Source organism: Mesoplodon densirostris, chromosome 19, assembly GCF_025265405.1.
Source record: "Mesoplodon densirostris isolate mMesDen1 chromosome 19, mMesDen1 primary haplotype, whole genome shotgun sequence".
In the NCBI taxonomy this organism is placed as follows: Eukaryota; Metazoa; Chordata; class Mammalia; order Artiodactyla; family Ziphiidae; genus Mesoplodon; species Mesoplodon densirostris.
The window spans coordinates 6,715,985-6,734,608 of NC_082679.1; the positions used below are offsets into that span (position 1 = coordinate 6,715,985).

At 47.8% G+C, this 18,624-nt stretch overlaps 1 protein-coding gene across 3 annotated transcripts in view; it reads right to left on the reverse strand.

Annotated features, from left to right (window-relative positions):
• The window catches only part of MYH14 (myosin heavy chain 14), a 90,427-nt gene that overhangs the window by 1,621 nt on the left and 70,182 nt on the right, over positions 1-18,624 (reverse strand). For all 3 annotated transcript variants that reach the window (XM_060084631.1, XM_060084632.1, XM_060084630.1), the window contains 8 exons: positions 15,881-16,093; positions 14,772-14,984; positions 13,434-13,595; positions 10,853-10,981; positions 10,175-10,263; positions 9,967-10,090; positions 3,089-3,297; positions 1,243-1,351 (listed from right to left, as the gene is read on the reverse strand). In XM_060084631.1, coding sequence (XP_059940614.1) covers positions 1,243-1,351; positions 3,089-3,297; positions 9,967-10,090; positions 10,175-10,263; positions 10,853-10,981; positions 13,434-13,595; positions 14,772-14,984; positions 15,881-16,093 — 1,248 coding nt within the window. The remainder of the gene's footprint in view (positions 1-1,242; positions 1,352-3,088; positions 3,298-9,966; positions 10,091-10,174; positions 10,264-10,852; positions 10,982-13,433; positions 13,596-14,771; positions 14,985-15,880; positions 16,094-18,624) is intronic.

The window sequence follows — 18,624 nt, forward strand, 5'->3', positions numbered from 1 at the left end:
ATTTCTTATCATTTAACCCCCCAACCCCATTCTTCTCTCAAGCAATACTGGTCTGCTTTTTTGCTTGGAACTCACCAAGGTCATTTCCATACCCCAGGGTCTTTGCACCTGCTGTTCCCTCTTCCTGGCTCTTTCTCACCCTTCAGTATCAATTCAAATGTCACTTCCTTAGAGAGGTCTTGCTGACACCCCACCCCCAATCTAGGGGGGATTCCCCAGTCCTCTGTGTCTCCCTCTCTCTTCATTCTCTTTTTTCTTCATAGCCCCTGTCACAATCTGTAATTATCTTTACTTGTTTATAGGTTTATGGTATCTTTCTTTTCCTACGTTGAAAATGTGAGCTCTTTGAGAGCACAGTCCTTCTCTGTGTCATTCACAGTCACATCTCCAATGCCCTGCACAGTGCCTGGCACATAGAGGGTGCTCAACAATTGTTTTGTGAGATGAATGCTGAATAAAACACAGCTGAGCTTTTAAGGGCACAGCAACTAGACTCAGTCACATTTGAGCCTGGGGTGGAAGCTGGCAAGAGGATCTGATCCAGGCTCTCTCTGTTGACTGTGTGACTCTGGGGCAAATTATATCCCCTTTTAAAGTTTCCATTTTCTTGCCTGTGAAATGGAGCTGATGAGAGAACATAAGCATGTATTTTTTAAAAAGCAGGTAGCATAGTACTTGGGACACAGTAACTACTCAATAAATAATTAAGAAAACAGACTCTGCAGCCAGAGTGCTGGAGTGTGAACTCTGGCTCTATTTCTTACTAAATAAATAATTGTGAGCAAGTTAATTCACCTTTCTGTCTCAGTTTTCTCACCAAAATTAGAGGGAAAATAATAGTTTAACCTACCTCATAGAGTTTGGATAAGAATTAAGTGTACTATATGTTATGTCTTTAGCATAGTGCCTGGCTCGTAGAAAGCAGTCAGTAAACAGCAGGTGTTGTTATTTTAGCTGTGGCCTAGCCTCTGGGTAGGGTTTAACTTCTTCCCTCTCCCTGGCTGTCTAAGGTCCCCACCAGGGCCTTTCCTGGATTCCAGAATTTATGGATCACAAAGTCACTGATTCCAGCTCTCTGCTGATGCACCAAGCCCCAGGATGGTGTCTGCACTCAGTTCCAGTCCAGCACCCACACGTTCTCTTGTGATGGGAACTCACTGCCTCCAGAGATGGCATGTGCTACTTCTCTGTCAGTGGTCCCCCCACCACTCCCACTGCACCTCAATGACATCAGCTGCTCACCTGGTCCCGGAGCTGGTCAGCCACCCTCCGCTCCTCCTCCACCTGGAGCACCACCTCTTTAAGCCTCTTCTCAGCCCTGCGCACCAGCTTGCCAGAGAGGATGCGCTCCCTATGGAGAGGTATGAATGGGAGAATCAGGAGAGCTGCTCACCTGGGGCTCAGTCCCCCAAGCCTCATCCAGTGGCTACCTGTTCTCAGAGTGGCCTCTGCCCTCTTTTCCACCCACAACTAGCTCCCACAGTCTACTCAGGCCAGACACTGGCACCCAGGCTCCCACCAGGGAATCTAGTAACTTAGCTTCTAGTAAGATGCCTGAAGGTCCTAAAAGTGTCTCCGTGTCTATACCAGTTTTCCATATCCCACTCAGTCTCTCATATTCAACTGTATTCCCCCACCACCCCGCCCCCAGTCTTCCTCCTCTCAGGGGACTGACCCACTGACCACCAGTCCCTAAGTCAGACCACCAGGCATTGTCCTCACCCCTTCTCTCTCCTTTGCCCCACCCCCAGCCTGTTAGTAACCAAACCCTGTCCCATTGCCCCCTGGACTCTGTCTTGTCCCCTCCTCAGCCTCACAGCCCTAGCCCTCAGTTCAGGACTCATCATCTCCCACCTGACCTTCCCTCTACCTGGCCTGGAATTCTCTCTCAATTTCTTTCTCTAGCTTTCTGTGTTTGTGGAACAGTCTGGAAGCCCAAAGCTCCATCTCCAACCATCTCTGTTGTCTTCTCTCCTTCTCACTCACACACTTTCCCTGGACAAGCTCAGCTGTGCCCCAGGTTTCTACAACCATCAACAGCCTGGTGTCTGCTAAATCTGTCTCCTGAGCTCCAGCCTGGTTCAGCCCCCAGCATCAGCTATCCCCAGACCCTGCACACCCTGCATTGGGCTCAATGCCTTCTCCCAAACCTGCTCCTCCTCCTAATCCCCCATGATCCACCTAGATATGCAGGTCAGACACCTGAGGCCATCCTTACCTCCTCTCTCCCCTCCAATCCTTTCCCTCCTGTCTCCTTAATTTCCCCCATCCCCACGGTCCCTGCTCATCCACACCTGGGTGAAGTCCATGTGATGGGGCCCCTAGCAATGGGCAGTGCTTGGCAGCCATGACTGGACATTCCCTTAAATCTGAGCCAGCCACATGACTTGCTTTTTTTTTTTTTTGGCCGTGCCATGTGTGGCATGCAGGATCTTAGTTCCCAGAACAGGGATCAAACCCATGCCCCCTGCAGTGGAAGTGCGGAGGAGCCCTAACCACTGGACCACCGGGGGATTCCCTACATGACTTGCTTTAGTAACAGGATGTGACAGAAGTGACATTGTACCAGTTCCAAATCTAGACCCCAAGAAGCCCTCACTCTTGGAACCTTCACTTTGTCATGTGAACAATCCTGGGCCAGCCTGGAGCAGAGACAAGTTAGCCTTGTTGTCCCAGGCCAGGATGGAGACGTACGAGAGCCCAGCCAAGATCAGCAAATCCATCTAGCTGACTTTCAGCTGAGCAAAGATGCATGAGTGAGTCCCACCAAGCTCAGATCAGCAGAACCTACCAGCCATCCCACAGACTCATGAGCAATAATAAAAAATTGTTGTTTTAAGCCACTTAAATTTTAAGGTGGTTTGTTATGCAGCTATAGCTAACTGCTACATTACTGTTTAAATTATATAGTGGGAATGCAGTTACTTGCAGCACAAAGCATCCTAAATGACATAGGAAATCATCAACCATTAATATTATGATGCCTTTTGGATGTTTCTAAACCATGTGCTTGTAACACAGCTCCCCTTCATCTCATTGACCAGAATGTGAGGATTGCCCTCCCGCTGTGCCCTCCTCTCCCACCTACCTGCTCTCCTGCTCCAGCTGCTCCTCAGCCTGGGCCAGCTTAGACTCAAGAGCAGCGATGATCATCTTCTGGCGGGCCCTGGCCCCAGCGTCTTCCTCACCCAGCCGTCCCCGGAGCTCCTGGACCTGCCGCTCCAACTGCTGCCGCCCACTCTCTGCCTTGGCTGAGAAGCTGCGCTCAGCTGACAACTCTGTGGCCAGTGATTCCACCTGCAGCAGTGGGAAAGGCAGGACTGTCATGGTGGAGTCTCAGAGGGAAGGTGGGAGGTAAATGCAGGCACCTCCCACAACTAAGTGAGTTGATGATTGTTAAATAAATAGCACAGAACCTGGTATATACTAAATACTCAACAAATGGTAGCATGTATTTTTCTCCAATTGGCTCATCAGCCAACAGCAGTGCCAGCCCTGGGTTTTAACCTTTTAGATAGGTTTTTGCTATTTTAATAAGGCCACAAGACTATCACAAACTTGTTTAAACGCTATAACTTCTACCTTTGACTGTGAATGAGTCTATTCCAAGGGTTATCACACTTTTGTTCATACCAGGCTCATCTGGGGAGCTTGTTAAAAAATTGTGGACTGCAGGGTCCCCCCACTCCAGAGATTCTGATTCAGCAGGTCTGGAATGGGGTCCACGAATCCGCATTTTCAACAAGCATCTCGGGTGGTTTTGAAACAAATGATATGCAGGACGGTTTTGAGAAATGCTGGCTCAGGAGCTACTACACTGGGAATGTGTAAACATACCTCTAATAATAGTGCCTGTTTATTTATTCAGCTCATACTCTGAGTGAGGTCCTATGCCGGGGACACCGAAATTAGTCAGATCCAGTCTGATTCATACTTTACTTCATTTCACCCTCAAAGGAAGACATCGATGTGGTGATCAGCATATGTTTTTTTTTTTTTTAAACCTTTTTTGGAAAATAAAACCGTGATATAGAAAAAGTAAAAAACAGATCAAATATATGGCTTAATGGGTTTATAAAAGGCAGACACCGTTGTCGCCCCTGCCCAGGTCAAAAAACAGAACTTTACGCACCTATCCTAATAACAACCTCTTCCTTTTCCCCCAAATAGTATGTCATCCTGACTTTGGGGGTGATCACTTCCTTGCTCTTTTTTCGAGTTTTATTACTCAAAGATGCATCCCTAGATCCTATAGTTGAATCCTGCCCATTAAAAAAAGAAAAAAGAAACTTGTATGGACTTCCCTAGTGGTCAAGTGGTTAAGACTTCACCTTCCAATGCAGGGTGTGTGGGTTCGCTCCCTGGTCAGGGAGCTAAGACCCCACATGCCTCACAGCCAGAAAACCAAAATATAAAACATAAAGCAGAAGCAATATTGTAACAAATTCAATAAAGACTTTAAAAATGGTCCACATCAAAAAACTCTTTAAGGGACTTCCCTGGTGGTCCAGTGGTAAAGAATCCGCCTTCCAATGCAGGGGACATGGGTTCGATCCCTCGTTGGGGAACTAAGATCTTACATGCCGCAGGGCAATCATGCACCACAACTACTGAGCTCGAGTGCCTCAACTAGAGAGCCTGCGTACCACAAACTACAGAGCCCACGCACCCTGGAGCCTGTGCACCACAACTAGAGAAGAGAAAACCCGCATGCCACAACTAGAGAGAAGCCCACACGCCACAACGGAAGATCCCACATGCCTCAACTAAGACCTGACGCAGCCAAATAAAAATAAAAATAAAAATAAATTAAAAAAATAAAAATAAAAAAATCTTTAAAAATATTTGTATATGACTTCTAAGTCTCTTTTAATCTACAGTTCCCTACTCCATCCCTTTTATTTCCTTACAATTTATCTGCTGAAGAATCTGGGCTGTCTGACCTACAAAGTTTCTCTGCATCTGTATTTTCCTGATTACACATTCATGGTCTAATTCAGCATGCTTCTCTGTTCGGTTTCCTTCAAATAGGCAGCTTGGTCCAGGGAATTAATTCTTTTTCTCTCTGAGTTTTCAAGGTAATGAGATGGTTCCGTTTCATTTTGTGAAGGCAACTCTACCGTGTTGAACAGTCGTCCACCAAGAACTCATGCCCATCTGGAACCTCAGAATGTGACCTTATTTGGAAAGACAGTCTTTGGAGGTGTAATTTGTTAAATGAAGATGAGGTCATACTGGATTGGGGTGGGCCCAAAATCCAATATGACTGGTGTCTTTACAAGAAGAGAAGGAGGCACAGACACATAAAGTAGACACAGGGAAGGCCGTGTGAAGATAGAGGCAGAGATTGGGCTGATGCATCTACAAGCCAAGGATTGCTGGCAACCACCAGCAGCTGGAAGAGAGGCCTGGAACAGATGCTCCCTCAGAAGGAATCAATCTGATGACACCTTGATTTTGGACTTCTAGCCTCCAAACTGTGAGAGAATAAGTTACTGTTGCTTTAAGCCACCCAGTTTGTGGCAATTTGTTACAGTAGCCTCAGGAAATTAATACAGTGACTAATTAGTATTTTTTAAAATATCATTGTGAACTCGTGTATTTAAACAGATTTGATGGATTTAAAGCAGTGCGATTCTGACCCTTGTTGAAGCTCAAGTTGCTGCATTTGGGGCCAGTAGGAGCCTTTCCAGGTTGACTTCTAAGTGCTTTTGAGATAACCAGTGTGTGTTATGGACTGAATGTTTGTGTCCCCTCCAGATTCATACATTGAAGCCCTAATCCCCATGTGATGGTACCTGGAGATGAGGCCTTTGATAGGTAATTAGGATTAGATGAGAAATGTGAGGGTGGGGCCCCTACGACGGCATTAGTGCCCTTGTAAGGAGATACCAGAGAGCTTGCTCTCTCTCTACCCCCACATGCACAAAAAGTCTAGGCCAGTGAGTGCACAATGAGATGATAGCCGCATATAAGCCAAGAGAAGAGGCCTCAGAATGAAACCTATCTTACTGGCACCATGGTCTTGGACTTCACAGTCTCTAGAACTGTGAGAAATAAATTTCTCTTATTGAAGCTGCCCAGTTTATAGTATTTTGTTATAGCAGCCTGAGCAGACTAAGGCATGGTATGACAAGATGGTCCAGGGTACTCTGATTCATTTCCTGATTCAGATCTGGAATGAGCCATTTCTTTTGAAAAAAAAAAAAAAGCCCCATTTTCTTTTAGTGGGGGAAATGGTATTTCTAGAACACGATTTATATACTAGGGATGTTCATTGCTATTGGGTTAGTTATTGTTTAGAGGCCTTTTCGGTGGACAGAGATAGGATGGATCTATATAAATTACCCCATAAGTTCATATGAATACATCCAAGTCAAATTTGGGACTACAGGGTTTTTGTGTGGTATTTTTTTGTTTTGTTTTGGCCGTGCCACACAGCTGTGGGATCTTAATTCCTCAACCAGGGACTGAACTCAGGCCACAGCAGTGAAAGCCCAGAATCCTAACTACTAGGCCACCAGGGAACTCCCTATTTGTTTGTTTTTAACTTAGCCTGTTCTCCATGACATCTATATCTTGGTTCTCATGTGCTGATGATCCTCAGATTATGAACACAGGTAGAGATGATAGAATTAGAATATTCCATCCTTAATCATTTACTTTATCCCACATTATACACATAATATTACTATTACCAATATAATTACTGAATACAGTAATAAAAATTTTTTTGCATATTTGCCCATTCTCTCCATTTAAAAAATAGTTGTGTTATAAATAACTGAGCATTTAGCCAATTATCCTTCATACTCCTTTTCAGCCTTCACTTAGTTGTAGAGCTATGGGCAGACTGTATGCTCGTTACTCTCTTGAGCTGATGTCTCTCTAGTGACCCTGATCATCTGAACCTGGATCTCCAGGGCAGTGGTTCTGACTCCTCATGCCTCAGAACCACTTGGAGAGCTTGTTAAAACACAGATTCCTGGGTTTCCCCACCTCCAGGATTCCTCATTCATTCGTTCCTCATTCGCTTGGTTGGGGCCCCAGAACTTGCATTTCCAACAAGTTTCCAGGTGAGGCTGATACTGCTGGTCTCGGGGCCACACTTTGAGGACTGCTGCTCTGCTAGATTCTTCAGGAAGGGCTCCTGGGAATAACAGTCCCTGAGTTCTTGCATGCTCACAACTTGTTTATGTCCCTTCTACATGAAGGTAAGTCTTATATCTTATAGATAACCAACGAGGACCTACGGTATTGCACATGGAACTATACTCAATATCCTGTAGTGGAAAATAATCTTAAAAAGAATATATATGCATATATATAACTGAATCACTTTGCTGTACACCTGAAACTAACACAACATTGTAAATCAACTATATTTAAAAAAAAAACACCAAATATCTGCACATAAAAAAAAAAGAAAAGAAAGTAAGTCTTGCTTGATACAAAATCCTTGGCTCACATTTTCTTTCTTTGAGTATCATAACTATATCCCTCCATTTTCTCCCAGCATAAAGTCTAGCTGTGAAAAATCTGATGACAATCTAATTTTCTTTTTCTTATATATCACTTGTTCATTTTTTCCTGGATGGCTAAAGAATTTTTCCCCCTCTTAGTCCAAGAGTTTTTATTAGAATCTGTCATGGTATGAGTTAGTATGGGTCAAAATCTTCAGGTACACAGTGGCTACAAACTTTTCTGCTTCAGGAGTTTTCTTGCATTATGGTTTTTGGTTATTTGCTCTGACCCCTTGCTTTGATTTTCTTCTTTGGGGGCTCCTATCATCCATATGTTGGATCTTCTCTGCCTGTCTTCAATATTTGCCATTTTCTTATGAATTCCTTTTGTGTCTTTTAAAAGTTTTATTTTGGGGACTTCGCTGCTGCCGCAGTGGTTAAGAATCAGCCTGCTGGGCTTCCCTGGTGGCACAGTGGTTGAGAGTCCACCTGCCGATGCAGGGGATACGGGTTCGTGCCCCGGTCTGGGAAGATCGCACATGCCGCAGAGCGGTTGGGCCCGTGAGCCATGGCCGCTGAGCCTGCGCATCCGGAGCCTGTGCTCCGCAACGGGAGAGGCCACAACAGTGAGAGGCCCACGTACTGCAAAAAAAAAAAAAAAAAAAAGTATCCGCCTGCCAATGCAGGGGACACAGGTTCGATCCCTGGTCCAGGAAGATCCCACATGCCGCAGAGCAACTAAGCCCGTGTGCCACAACTACTGAGCCCGCGCGCCACAGCTACTGAAGCCTGCGCACCTAGAGCCCGTGCTCCACAACAAGAGAAGCCACTGCAATGAGAAGCCCGCACACCACGACAAAGAGTAGCCCCCACTCGATGCAACTAGAGAGAGCCCGTGTGCAGCAGCGAAGACCCAATGCAGCCAAAAATAAATAAATAAAATAAATAAACAGGAAATAGGTTTAAAAAAAAAGGTTTTATTTTTATTTTTTTAAAAGGTTCTCCTTTTCACCAACAGCCAAAGATGTGGGCTGGGCTAAGTCACATCATTCTTTATATGACTGTAGTATCCTACGGGCTCTCCACTAGGCATGTACTGGCTTATTTATTTCATTTATAATGAGCACTCAGTACAGTTTTAGGTAAAAACTAAGAACTAAAACTAAGACAGAGGCCCTATGCTCAAGGTGCTTACACTCTGTTGGGAAGATGGACCATAGACAAATAAGTAAATATATAATAGAATGCCAGGCAGTGGTAAGTGATACGAAGAGATTAAAGCAGAGAGAATGGAGAGAAATTATGGGAGGGAGGGTGGCTGTTTCACACAGGGTGGTCAGGGAAGGCTGTTTTGAGGGAGTGAGATGTGTGATGGTTTGGGAGAAGGGCTTTCCAAGAGGAGGAAACAGCAAGTGCAAAGGCCCTGAGGTAGTAATAAACTAGGCATAGTCAAGGAATAGTGAGGAGGCTGGTGTGGCTGAAGCAGAGTGAACTAGGGGAAAAAGGGTTAGAGATAACTAAGGTCTGAATTAGCCAGGGTCTAGAGTGTGGGGCCTTGTTGGTGACTGAGGTTTTACTCTGAGTGAGATGGGAGTGCATCATCATGGTGTATGACTGCTTCTCCTACTGGTCTAGGGGCTCCCCAAGGGCTGAGCTGGGTTCTTACTCTTCTCTGAGTCCCCAGCATGAGAGGTCTCAAAATGTATCTTTTAAAATGTATGAAATAATATAGATGTAGGTCTCTCTTTGGAAATCTCACCCCTCTATTGCCTGCTTGGCAAACTCTTAACTTCCTACAAGACCACTTAAGGAATCACCTCTATCAGGAAGTCTTCCCTGATAGCCCCCAGCCTCCAGGCTGGATAATGATCCAGTCTCCTCTACATTCTCACAGTGTCCTGTGCTTCCTCCATTTTCATTTGAATTTCTGTATTGGGATAGGCAGTTTCCTCCATCAGACTAGGATGTCCTTAAGGGCGGAGACCTGGAATGATCCATCTCTAGGTCCCTAGCACCACCCAGAATAGGATATGAGCCTCCAGAAGCCTCATAAATATTTATAAATAAATAAACCAATGAAATATGCTTTTGTCTGTCTGCCTAGCTCCTATGTATGCTTTAAAATCCAGCCAAATGCCCCTTCTTGCAAATCCCTCTCTCTTGCAGAGAGTTCTCTCCCTCTCGCTACTGGGCCCTGGATACTTATATTATCACATGTCACTCTGTAATGTCATGGAGTAACTCCCTGTCTGTTTCCCCAGGGAACTCTGCAGGATAGAGACCCCACATAATTTATCCCTGAATCCAGCCTTTGAGAAGCTTCAGAAATACAAGTGAGAGAATGCATCCATGTCTCCCCCCACCTTGAGAACTCCTATTCAACCTTCAAAACCCAACTCAAATATTCCCTTTTCCTATGTCTGTTGAATTAGAGAACTGGAGGTGTTACGGTCCCTGGTCAGCGAGGACCCAGGCTGGCAGGGGGCGGCCCAGCTGTGCTCACCTGCAGGAGCAGCTGGCGGCAGCGCTCACTGAGCAGCTCTGCGTTGCTCTGTTCCTCCTCCAGCTCCTCTTCCATTTGCCCCAGGCGCCCCTCCAGCTGACGCTTCTCATCCAGAATGGCAGCCCTAGGGAGAACGGGCACGGGGGCAGTGAGAGGGCAGGATGGCCAGAGGAGGGCGCCCTGCCCCACATTACCAGGGACCACTCACTTGCTCAGGCTGCCGCTGGCCACCTCATCTGCCATTTCGTCCCGCTCCTGCTGGGCCTGCCGCCGGGCACGGTCTGAGGCGGCCAGTTCCTGTGATGGGCGAGAGAGGGGGTGGTCAGCTGTGGTGAGGGGAGGCTGTCTGGGCACTGGTCTCCCTGCCCCTCACACCTCAAGTCTCTTGGCCTTTTCTTCACTGCACTTGAACATGCTGCCCCTGGATAACCTTGGAATGAACTTCAGTCCATAGGCAGATGTCTCCTAAATCCGTCTCCGGAGCCCCTGGTCCGTGTCCACCTCTTGCTGCCCCTCAAGGCCCCTCACCCTCATGGCCTCCTCACTGAGCACACTATCTCCTTTCAAGCCAGTTCCTCCTCCAATTTACCCCTGTCATCGGGCCCCCTGACCATCCGTAGCCCTGTCTGTCCTGCCCTTTTACTCTGCCCTGGTCCCTCCTCTGCGTCCCACAGCCCTGGCTCAGGCTTCATCCTCCCTCCCCAGCCTCCCTGCCTCCTTTCTCCCCCTAGTCCATGCCCCACACCGCCCCAGAGAGGACCTTGCGGCTGCGCCTCAGGACCCTCTCTGGGCTCCCAAGCTTCCCCCAGGCCCCGCTCACCCTCCCTTCCCCCACGGCCCCTCCCCACCCTCCCTTCCCCCACGGCCCCGCTCATCCTGGCATCACCTCCTGCAGCCGCAGCACTTCCGCCTCCAGCCCCTTGAGGCGCTTCTCACTCTCCCGGTTCTGGGCAAAGATCTCCTCCCGGGAGCTGCGCGACTCCTCCACCTCCCGCCACAGCTCCTTCATCTGGGCCTGGGAGGAACTGAGTGAGTGAGTGGACCCAGCCTGATCGTGACTCACGGGGACGCCCCCTACCCTCGCATCAGCCCTGTGGGGACTCCCCGTGAGCAAGCGGAGCCCTGCGGACCCGGGCTTCTGCACCCCGCCCCCAGCCGCCGGCTGTGTGACCTTGGGCCAGCCCCTTCCCATATCGGGGCCTCACCTCTTTAAAAAAGAAGCACATCAAAATTAAAGTAAGCCTAAAATGGGGATAATATTTGGGCTCTGCAGTAATAACAGGGATGGGAAACACCGATCACTTACCTTGGGCCAGGCTCTATTCTACAGACACACTGACTCCTTTAATCCTCACAACTCCAGCTGGTGGGGACTATTTTCCTCCCCAGTTTTACAGATGGAGAAACTGAAGCACAGCGAGATCAGCAACGTGCTCAGGGTGGTAAGTGGCAGAGCCAGGACCTGAACCCAGGCTGTCTGGCCCTGGAGTTCACCCTTTTAGCCACTTCGATACCTGGCCACGTTATTGATGATTGATTGGCCGCTCCAGGTGGCATGCGGAATCTTAGTTCGAAGACCAGGGATCGAACCCGCGCCCCCTGACGTGGAAGCGCAGAGTCGAAACCACTGGACAGCTAGCAAAGTCCCAAGCTACCTGGTCACATTATTAAGAGTGTGTAGGGATGCCGGTAAAAGGGTCTTTCTCCTCAATGGTGCTTAAAGTAAAGAAAAATAGGGCTTCCCTGGTGGCGCAGTGGTTGGGAGTCCGCCTGCCGATGCAGGGGACACAGGTTCATGCCCCGGTCTGGGAGGATCCCACATGCCGCGGAGCGGCTGGGCCCGTGAGCCATGGCCGCTGAGGCTGCACATCCGGAGCCTGTGCTCCGCAACGGGAGAGGCCACAACAGTGAGAGGCCCGCATACCGCAAAAAAAAAAAAAAAAAAAAAGTTAAAAAATAAATAAAGAAAAAATAAAGAAAAATAAAACACAAACGAAATGTCCATCGCTGTTAAAAAAAAATCCCCACTCTGTATCTTTACAATGGTGTAGCGAGTGACTGCGGATATAGTGAGGACAGCGGGCAGGCTTGGTAGTAGAAGGACAACTACCATCACTGTTACTAATATTATTATTATCTGCTTGATAATAATAGGTTTTCAGTGTAGGGGGTTTTGCTCAGTGATGACATGGTTTATAATTTTTACTTTTGGGAGGAATCTTCATACACCAGTGCTGCCCAACAGAAATACACGGCAAGGACATATGTTCTTTAATATTTTCTAGTAACTACATTAAAAAGGTAAAAGGAAATAGGTAAAACTAGTTTGAATACTATATTTTATGTAGCCTAATATATCCAAAATATTATTATTTCCATTTATAATCAATGTAAAAATTATTGAGATATTTTACTTTATGACGTCTTCTGCATGTAGCATGTAACTTGGATTTTGGACCCACCCACCTTTTTTTTTTGGTCTCACCAGGTAGCTTGTGGGATCTTAGTTCTCCAACCAGAGATGGAACCTGGGCCCGCAGCAGTGAGAGCAGAGTCCTAACTGCTGGACTGCCAGGGAATTCCCTTTTCTTTTTCCCCCTGCCACATTTTAGATGCCCAGTAGCCACATGGGGCTGGTACCCTCTGTATTGGACAGGCCAGGTCTATACTTAAAAAAAAAAAAAATAGAGACTTCCCTGGTGGTGCAGTGATAAGAATCTGCCTGCTAATGCAGTGGACAAGGGTTCGAGCCCTGGTCCGGGAAGATCCCACACGCTGAGGAGCAACTAAGCCCATGAGCCACAGCTACTGAGCCTGTGCTCTAGAGCCCGTGCTCCCCAACGAGAGAAGCCACCGCAATGAGAAGCCCACGTACCGCAATGAAGAGCAGCCCCCACTTGCGGCAACTAGAGAAAGCCCGAGCGCAGCAACTAAGACCCAATGCAGCCAAATAAATAAATAAATTTATATTTAAAAAATAGACTTTACTTTTTAGAGCAGTTTTAGGTTCCTAGCAGTTTTGGGCAGAAGGTACAGAGATTTCCCACACAGCCCCTACCCTCACACATGCACAATCTCCCCCATTATTAGCATTCCCCACCAGAGTGGGACCTACCTTGATGGTAGGTATCAATGATGAACCTACCTTGACACATCATCATCCAAAAAAAATTCTTTTTAAACAACCATGTATAAGTTTCATAATGGGGTTGGGGGGGAACCCTAAGGTATTTCCACTTCAAAAATGAAATACAATGAGGAAATTGCACTTAAACATTATGCATTTTAAATAAAGGAAGTAAAAAACAGAAAAAGAACCCAATGAGCCTTTGGGGCATGGATGTTTATAAAGCTGTTGCCTACACTGGGTGCAGCTCCTGGGATCGAGAGGGCGGGGCCCCAGCTGGTTTTGGAGCCGGAGGGAGGTGGGGCCCTCCCTGGTCCGAAGCTTAAGCTCCACCCCTTACCTGCATCTTGCGAAGCTGCTTCACCGCCTCCTCCTTGCCCTGTCCGCTGGCCACGGTCTGGGCCTTCAGCTCCTCGAGCTCGGCCTCCAGCTTCTTGCGGGCGGCCATGGCCAGAGCACGCTGCTTGCGTTCCTCATCGCGTTCCACCTCTGCATCCCTCAGCTGGGACGGGGGAGGCCGGGAGGGGCGGGCTCAGGGGACGGGAGGCCCAGGCTCCCTCTACATGCTAGTGACATAGATGTCTACCTTCCAGCCCTGGCCCAGGCCTCCAGCCCCTCTCCTCCTGCCCCTTGCCTCTCTCCACCACCGAACCCCAACATCCTCTCCAACCCCACAGCCCCAGCTCAGGCCTCACCCTCCCACCTTGACCCAGCTTCCTCTCTGCTCCCATCTTTCCTCGCCAGCCCATTCCCGATGGCTCCAGAAGGGTCCTTCTACGATCAGAGCTGACGCTACCCCTCCCCTGCTCATGGCCTTCCTGCGGCTCCCCAGTACCCCCAGGACAAAGTTTTGGATGAGCCCATGGCTGGATCAGTGGAGCCAGGCGAGATCACAAAAACACCCAGAGACGCCCCCGCCCCCCAGCCTTGGATCACGTCTTCATCTCTCTCTCGGGGCCTCCCAGCTCCAGTCTCCCCCGCTCCAGTCTGCTGCCCACATGGCCCCAGAGGGGTCTTTCTGACACTCAGAGCTGACCCGCCCCTCCCAGGCTCAGGACACATCACCTAGTGGAGAGCCTTGCCCACTGCAGACCATAGGAAATTCCTCCACTGAATGAATACTGAATGAATGGTGCAGAGAGGGAGAGAGAGAGAGCTGGAATGAATGAGGAAGCAGGTGAAGGAGTAAATGAATAGGGAGGAAGGTCGTGGATGAAGCGGGGTGCAGACGAGCTGGTCAATGAATGAGCAGATGAGTGCCTGGGTAGGCTGTGGGTGTGGAGGGCTAGAGAGTGGAGTGACTGCGCTGGGGACAGGAGGTTGATTGGAAGTGGGTATTGGGTGCATGGAGGGGAAGTCAGATGCAGAGCTGGTTATGCAGAAGTGCTGGTTGCTGGGGAGGCTGTGTATGGGTGGCTGGGTGGCTCAGTAGATGGGGTGGTGGCTGGGTGGAGGGTTTTGGCGGATAGAGGGTGTCTGAATGGGTCAACAGGATGTGCGTGTGGGTTCGTGGGTCATGATAGGTGAGTGGGTTGGGGAACAGGAGGCTGGCTGGCTAGCAGGAGGGACTTGGGTAGAAACACCGAGTAGCAGGTGGGTGGGTGGGTGAGACTTCCGGCCTCTCTTGCTGCCTGCAAGCACCAGGGCATCCCCCGCTGGACGGGCACCCTGCTTGTACCTGCTTGGCCAGCTGCCGCCGCCTCTCCTCACCAGCCTCATCTCGGCCCTGCAGGTCCCGCTCGTGCTGCGCCTTGAGGGCCTGCACGGTCACTTCCAGGCGCAGCTTGGCATCCTCAGCCGCCGTCAGCTCATCCTCCAGCTCTGTCACTTGTGTTCGCAGGTCATTGGCTGCCTGTTCGGCCACCCGGCGGGCTCGCTCCAGCTCGTGCACCTGGAGGGGAGGGAGAGTGAGCACTGGGGCACCTGGGGCACCGAGGAGTGGGGAAGCCAGGACCCGAGATCTATCCTAGGCTAGAGGGGAGGGAAGCTTTGACAGACGAGGGGGAGGCAGCAAGCTGACGTGCCCATCCTAGTTCATTCATTCATTCATACATTCAACATTTCCTGAGCACCTACTTACTATGTGTCTCATTCTGGATCATCCTAGAACATATTTTATTAATAACCTATGCACCGTAATTCTATTATCTGAAGCTCCTGATAATCCAATTCCAGGGTTTGTTAGGTCGGCTGACTCTCACTCATGGTGGATTATTTCCTCATAGGTTTTGTGATCTTTTTTTTTTTTTTCCTGGGCTGGGACCTGTGCAGCTTACATGATCTTAGCTCCCCGACCGGGTATTGAACCGGGGCCCTGACAGTGAAAGCTCAGAGTCCTAACCACTGGACCTCCAGGGAATTCCTGGTCTTGTGATTGGTTTGTGAGCTCACTTCGTTGTGGCTTCATCTTCAGGAATCCCGTGTGGAAATGGGTTGAAGGCACGTAGCTCCAGAGTTAGCAGTGTTGGTTTCTGCCAGACTCCCCAGGATATTACCAACCCACTAGCGACTACTATTTTTTTTTCTCAGCGTGGGGCTTTCCAGACCTTTCAGGGAGGTGTAAATGAAAACCCCAAATATCCCGTGAAAGCAGACCTGGGCTTATGAATTCTCAAAGACACGTTCTGCGTGTGTGCATGAACACGTACATCTGGTACGTGAATGTGGGGCTTTGACGCTGGCTCCCTTCACCCCCCGTGTGGGAGAGCACACACGTGTGTACGTGCGCCCCAGCATCACGGGTGCGTGCTGTTGCCACCTGCATGTCCCCGGACGGGGGCTGCTCACGCTCTTGCCGACGTCATCCTTGCTGCTGAGCAGCGCCTCCAGCTCGGCCCGCAGAGCCCGGTTCTGCCGCTCCAGCTCCTCCCGCGCCTCCTGCTCCTCCTCCAGTGCCCGCGTCAGGGACAGCGCCCGGGCCTCGCGCTCCCGGCCCTCCGCCTCGACCCGCTCGCGCTCCTCCACCGCCCGAAGGACGGCTGCCTTCTCCTCCGCCAGGAGCTTCCGGGGTGAGGGAGATGGGGTGGGGGAGACAGGTTAGCTGAAAGGAATGTACAGGGGGATGGGGAAGACAGAGCAGCCAAGGGCAGAGACAGACAGACAGACAGAGGCAGAGACACAAGAGGGAGGTAGAGGGATTAAAGTCGCAACCATGTCCCAAAGCAGCCCAACTCTTCAATGGATCACACTGTTGGAGGGAATGTAAACTGGTGCGGCCACTATGGAGAACAGTATGGAGGGTCCTTAAAAAACTACAGAGTCACCATATGATCCTGCAATCCCACTCCTGGGCACGTATCCAGAGAAAACTACTATATGAAAAGATACATGCACCCCTATGTTCACAGCAGCACTGTTCACAACAGCCAAGACATGGAAGCAACCTAAATGTCCATCGACAGATGAAAGGGTAAAGAAGAGGTGGTACATAGATACAATGGAATATTACTCAGCCATAAAAAAGAATGAAATAATGCCATCGGCAGCAACATGGATGGACCTAGAGATGATCGCACTAAGTGAAACAAGTCAGACAAAGACAAATATCATATGATATTGTTTATATGTGGAATCTAAAAAAATGATACAAATGAACTTATTTACAAAACAGAAACAGGTCCACAGACATAGAAAATAAACTTACAGTTACTAAAGGGGAAAAGGGGGGAGGGATAAATTTGGAATTTGGGATTAACAGATACATGCTATTATGTATAAAATAGTTAACCAACAAGGACCTACTGTACAGCACAGGGAACTATACTCAATATCTTGAAATAACCTAAATGGAAAATTATCTGAAAAAGAATGTGTATATGTGCATATATATATATATATATATATACACACACACACACATACATATATATATACACACACACACACATATATCTAAATCACTTTGCTGTACACCTGAAACTAACACAACATTGTAAGTCAACTATACCTCAATTTTTAAAAATTAAATGAAAGGAAATTTTGAGTTGAAAAAAAAAATCTCTTAAATGGATCAACTGATCAGCCCCTCATTCTAGATAAACGACTGAGGAAATGGTGTCCCTTTCTTCCTCTTGGGGTAATGACAGGAAAACAATACATAAATTTTTAAAATGTACTTCAACCTTCACTGTTTTTTAAGACACAGCAATTGACAAACAATGAAACTTACAAGACATGCAAAAAAGGAAGAGAATGGGACTCACAGTCAAGAGAAAAATCAGTCCATGGAAACAGACCCACAGATGACCTAGATACTGGGATTGTCACACAAGCACTTTGACTGTGTTAAGTAAGTTTCAGGACAAGATGGATACAATGGGTGAAGAGGCAGGGTTACTGCAGGAGGGATTTGAAACTGTAAAACAGAACCAAAGAAAAATGCCAGAACTTCAAAATACAATATCTGAAATAAAAAAGTCACTGGATGAAACTGAGAGCAGAATGGACACATATCAGAAGAATCAGTAAACTTGAAAACAGGTCCATAGAGATGATCTAAACAAAGAAAAAATATTGTAAAAAAAAAAACTTAGCAGAGCTTTAATAACCTGTGAGACAGTACCCAGCAATCAAACATACATGGATTTGGAGTCCCAGAGGACAGGTTAAAAAAAAAGGAGAGGAGGAAGTAAAAGTGTCTTCAATCACAGAAAACATAATCGTAGAAAATCCAATGGAATCTATAAAACACCTACGAGCACCAAAATGTGAGTGTAGCTAGATCGTAGGATACAAGATCAATATACAAAATTGATTACACTTCCATATTCTAGCAATCAGAAATTAAATAAAAATAATATTTAAAATAGCATCAAAAATGAAATACGTGGGGCTTCCCTGGTGGCGCAGTGGTTGGGGGTCCGCCTGCCGATGCAGGGGACATGGGTTCGTGCCCTGGTCCGGGAGGATCCCACGTGCCGTGGAGCGGCTGGGCCCGTGAGCCATGGCCGCTGAGCCTGCACGTCCGGAGCCTGTGCTCCGCAGCGGGAGAGGCCACAACAGTGAGAGGCCCGCGTACCAGAAAAAAAAAAAATGAAATACGTGGAAATAAATCTGACAAAGATGTGAAAGATGGGCACTGAAAAGTATAAAACATTTCTGAGATTAAATTAAAGAAGATCTAAATAATTGGATATATATATCATGTTCCTGGGCCAGAAAACTCAATATCATGAAGATGTCAATTTTTCCCAAACTGATCTATAGATTCAAAACAATCTCAAACCAAGGAGACTTTTTTTGCTGTAGAAATTGACAAATTGATTGTAAAATATTGAATACACATGGGAATGCAAAGGACCAAGAAGAGGTAAAATAACTTCGAAAAAGAAGAAAAAATTGGAGAACTAATGCTATCTGATTTTCAATATCTATGCAAAGCAAGTCAGTGGAGAGAGTCTTTTCAACAAATAGTGTTTGAACAACTGGATATCCAGATACATATAAAATTAACTTTGAGCTATGATAGCACCATATATAAAAATTAGCTCAAGGGCTTCCCTGGTGGCACAGTGGTTGAGAGTCCGCCTGCC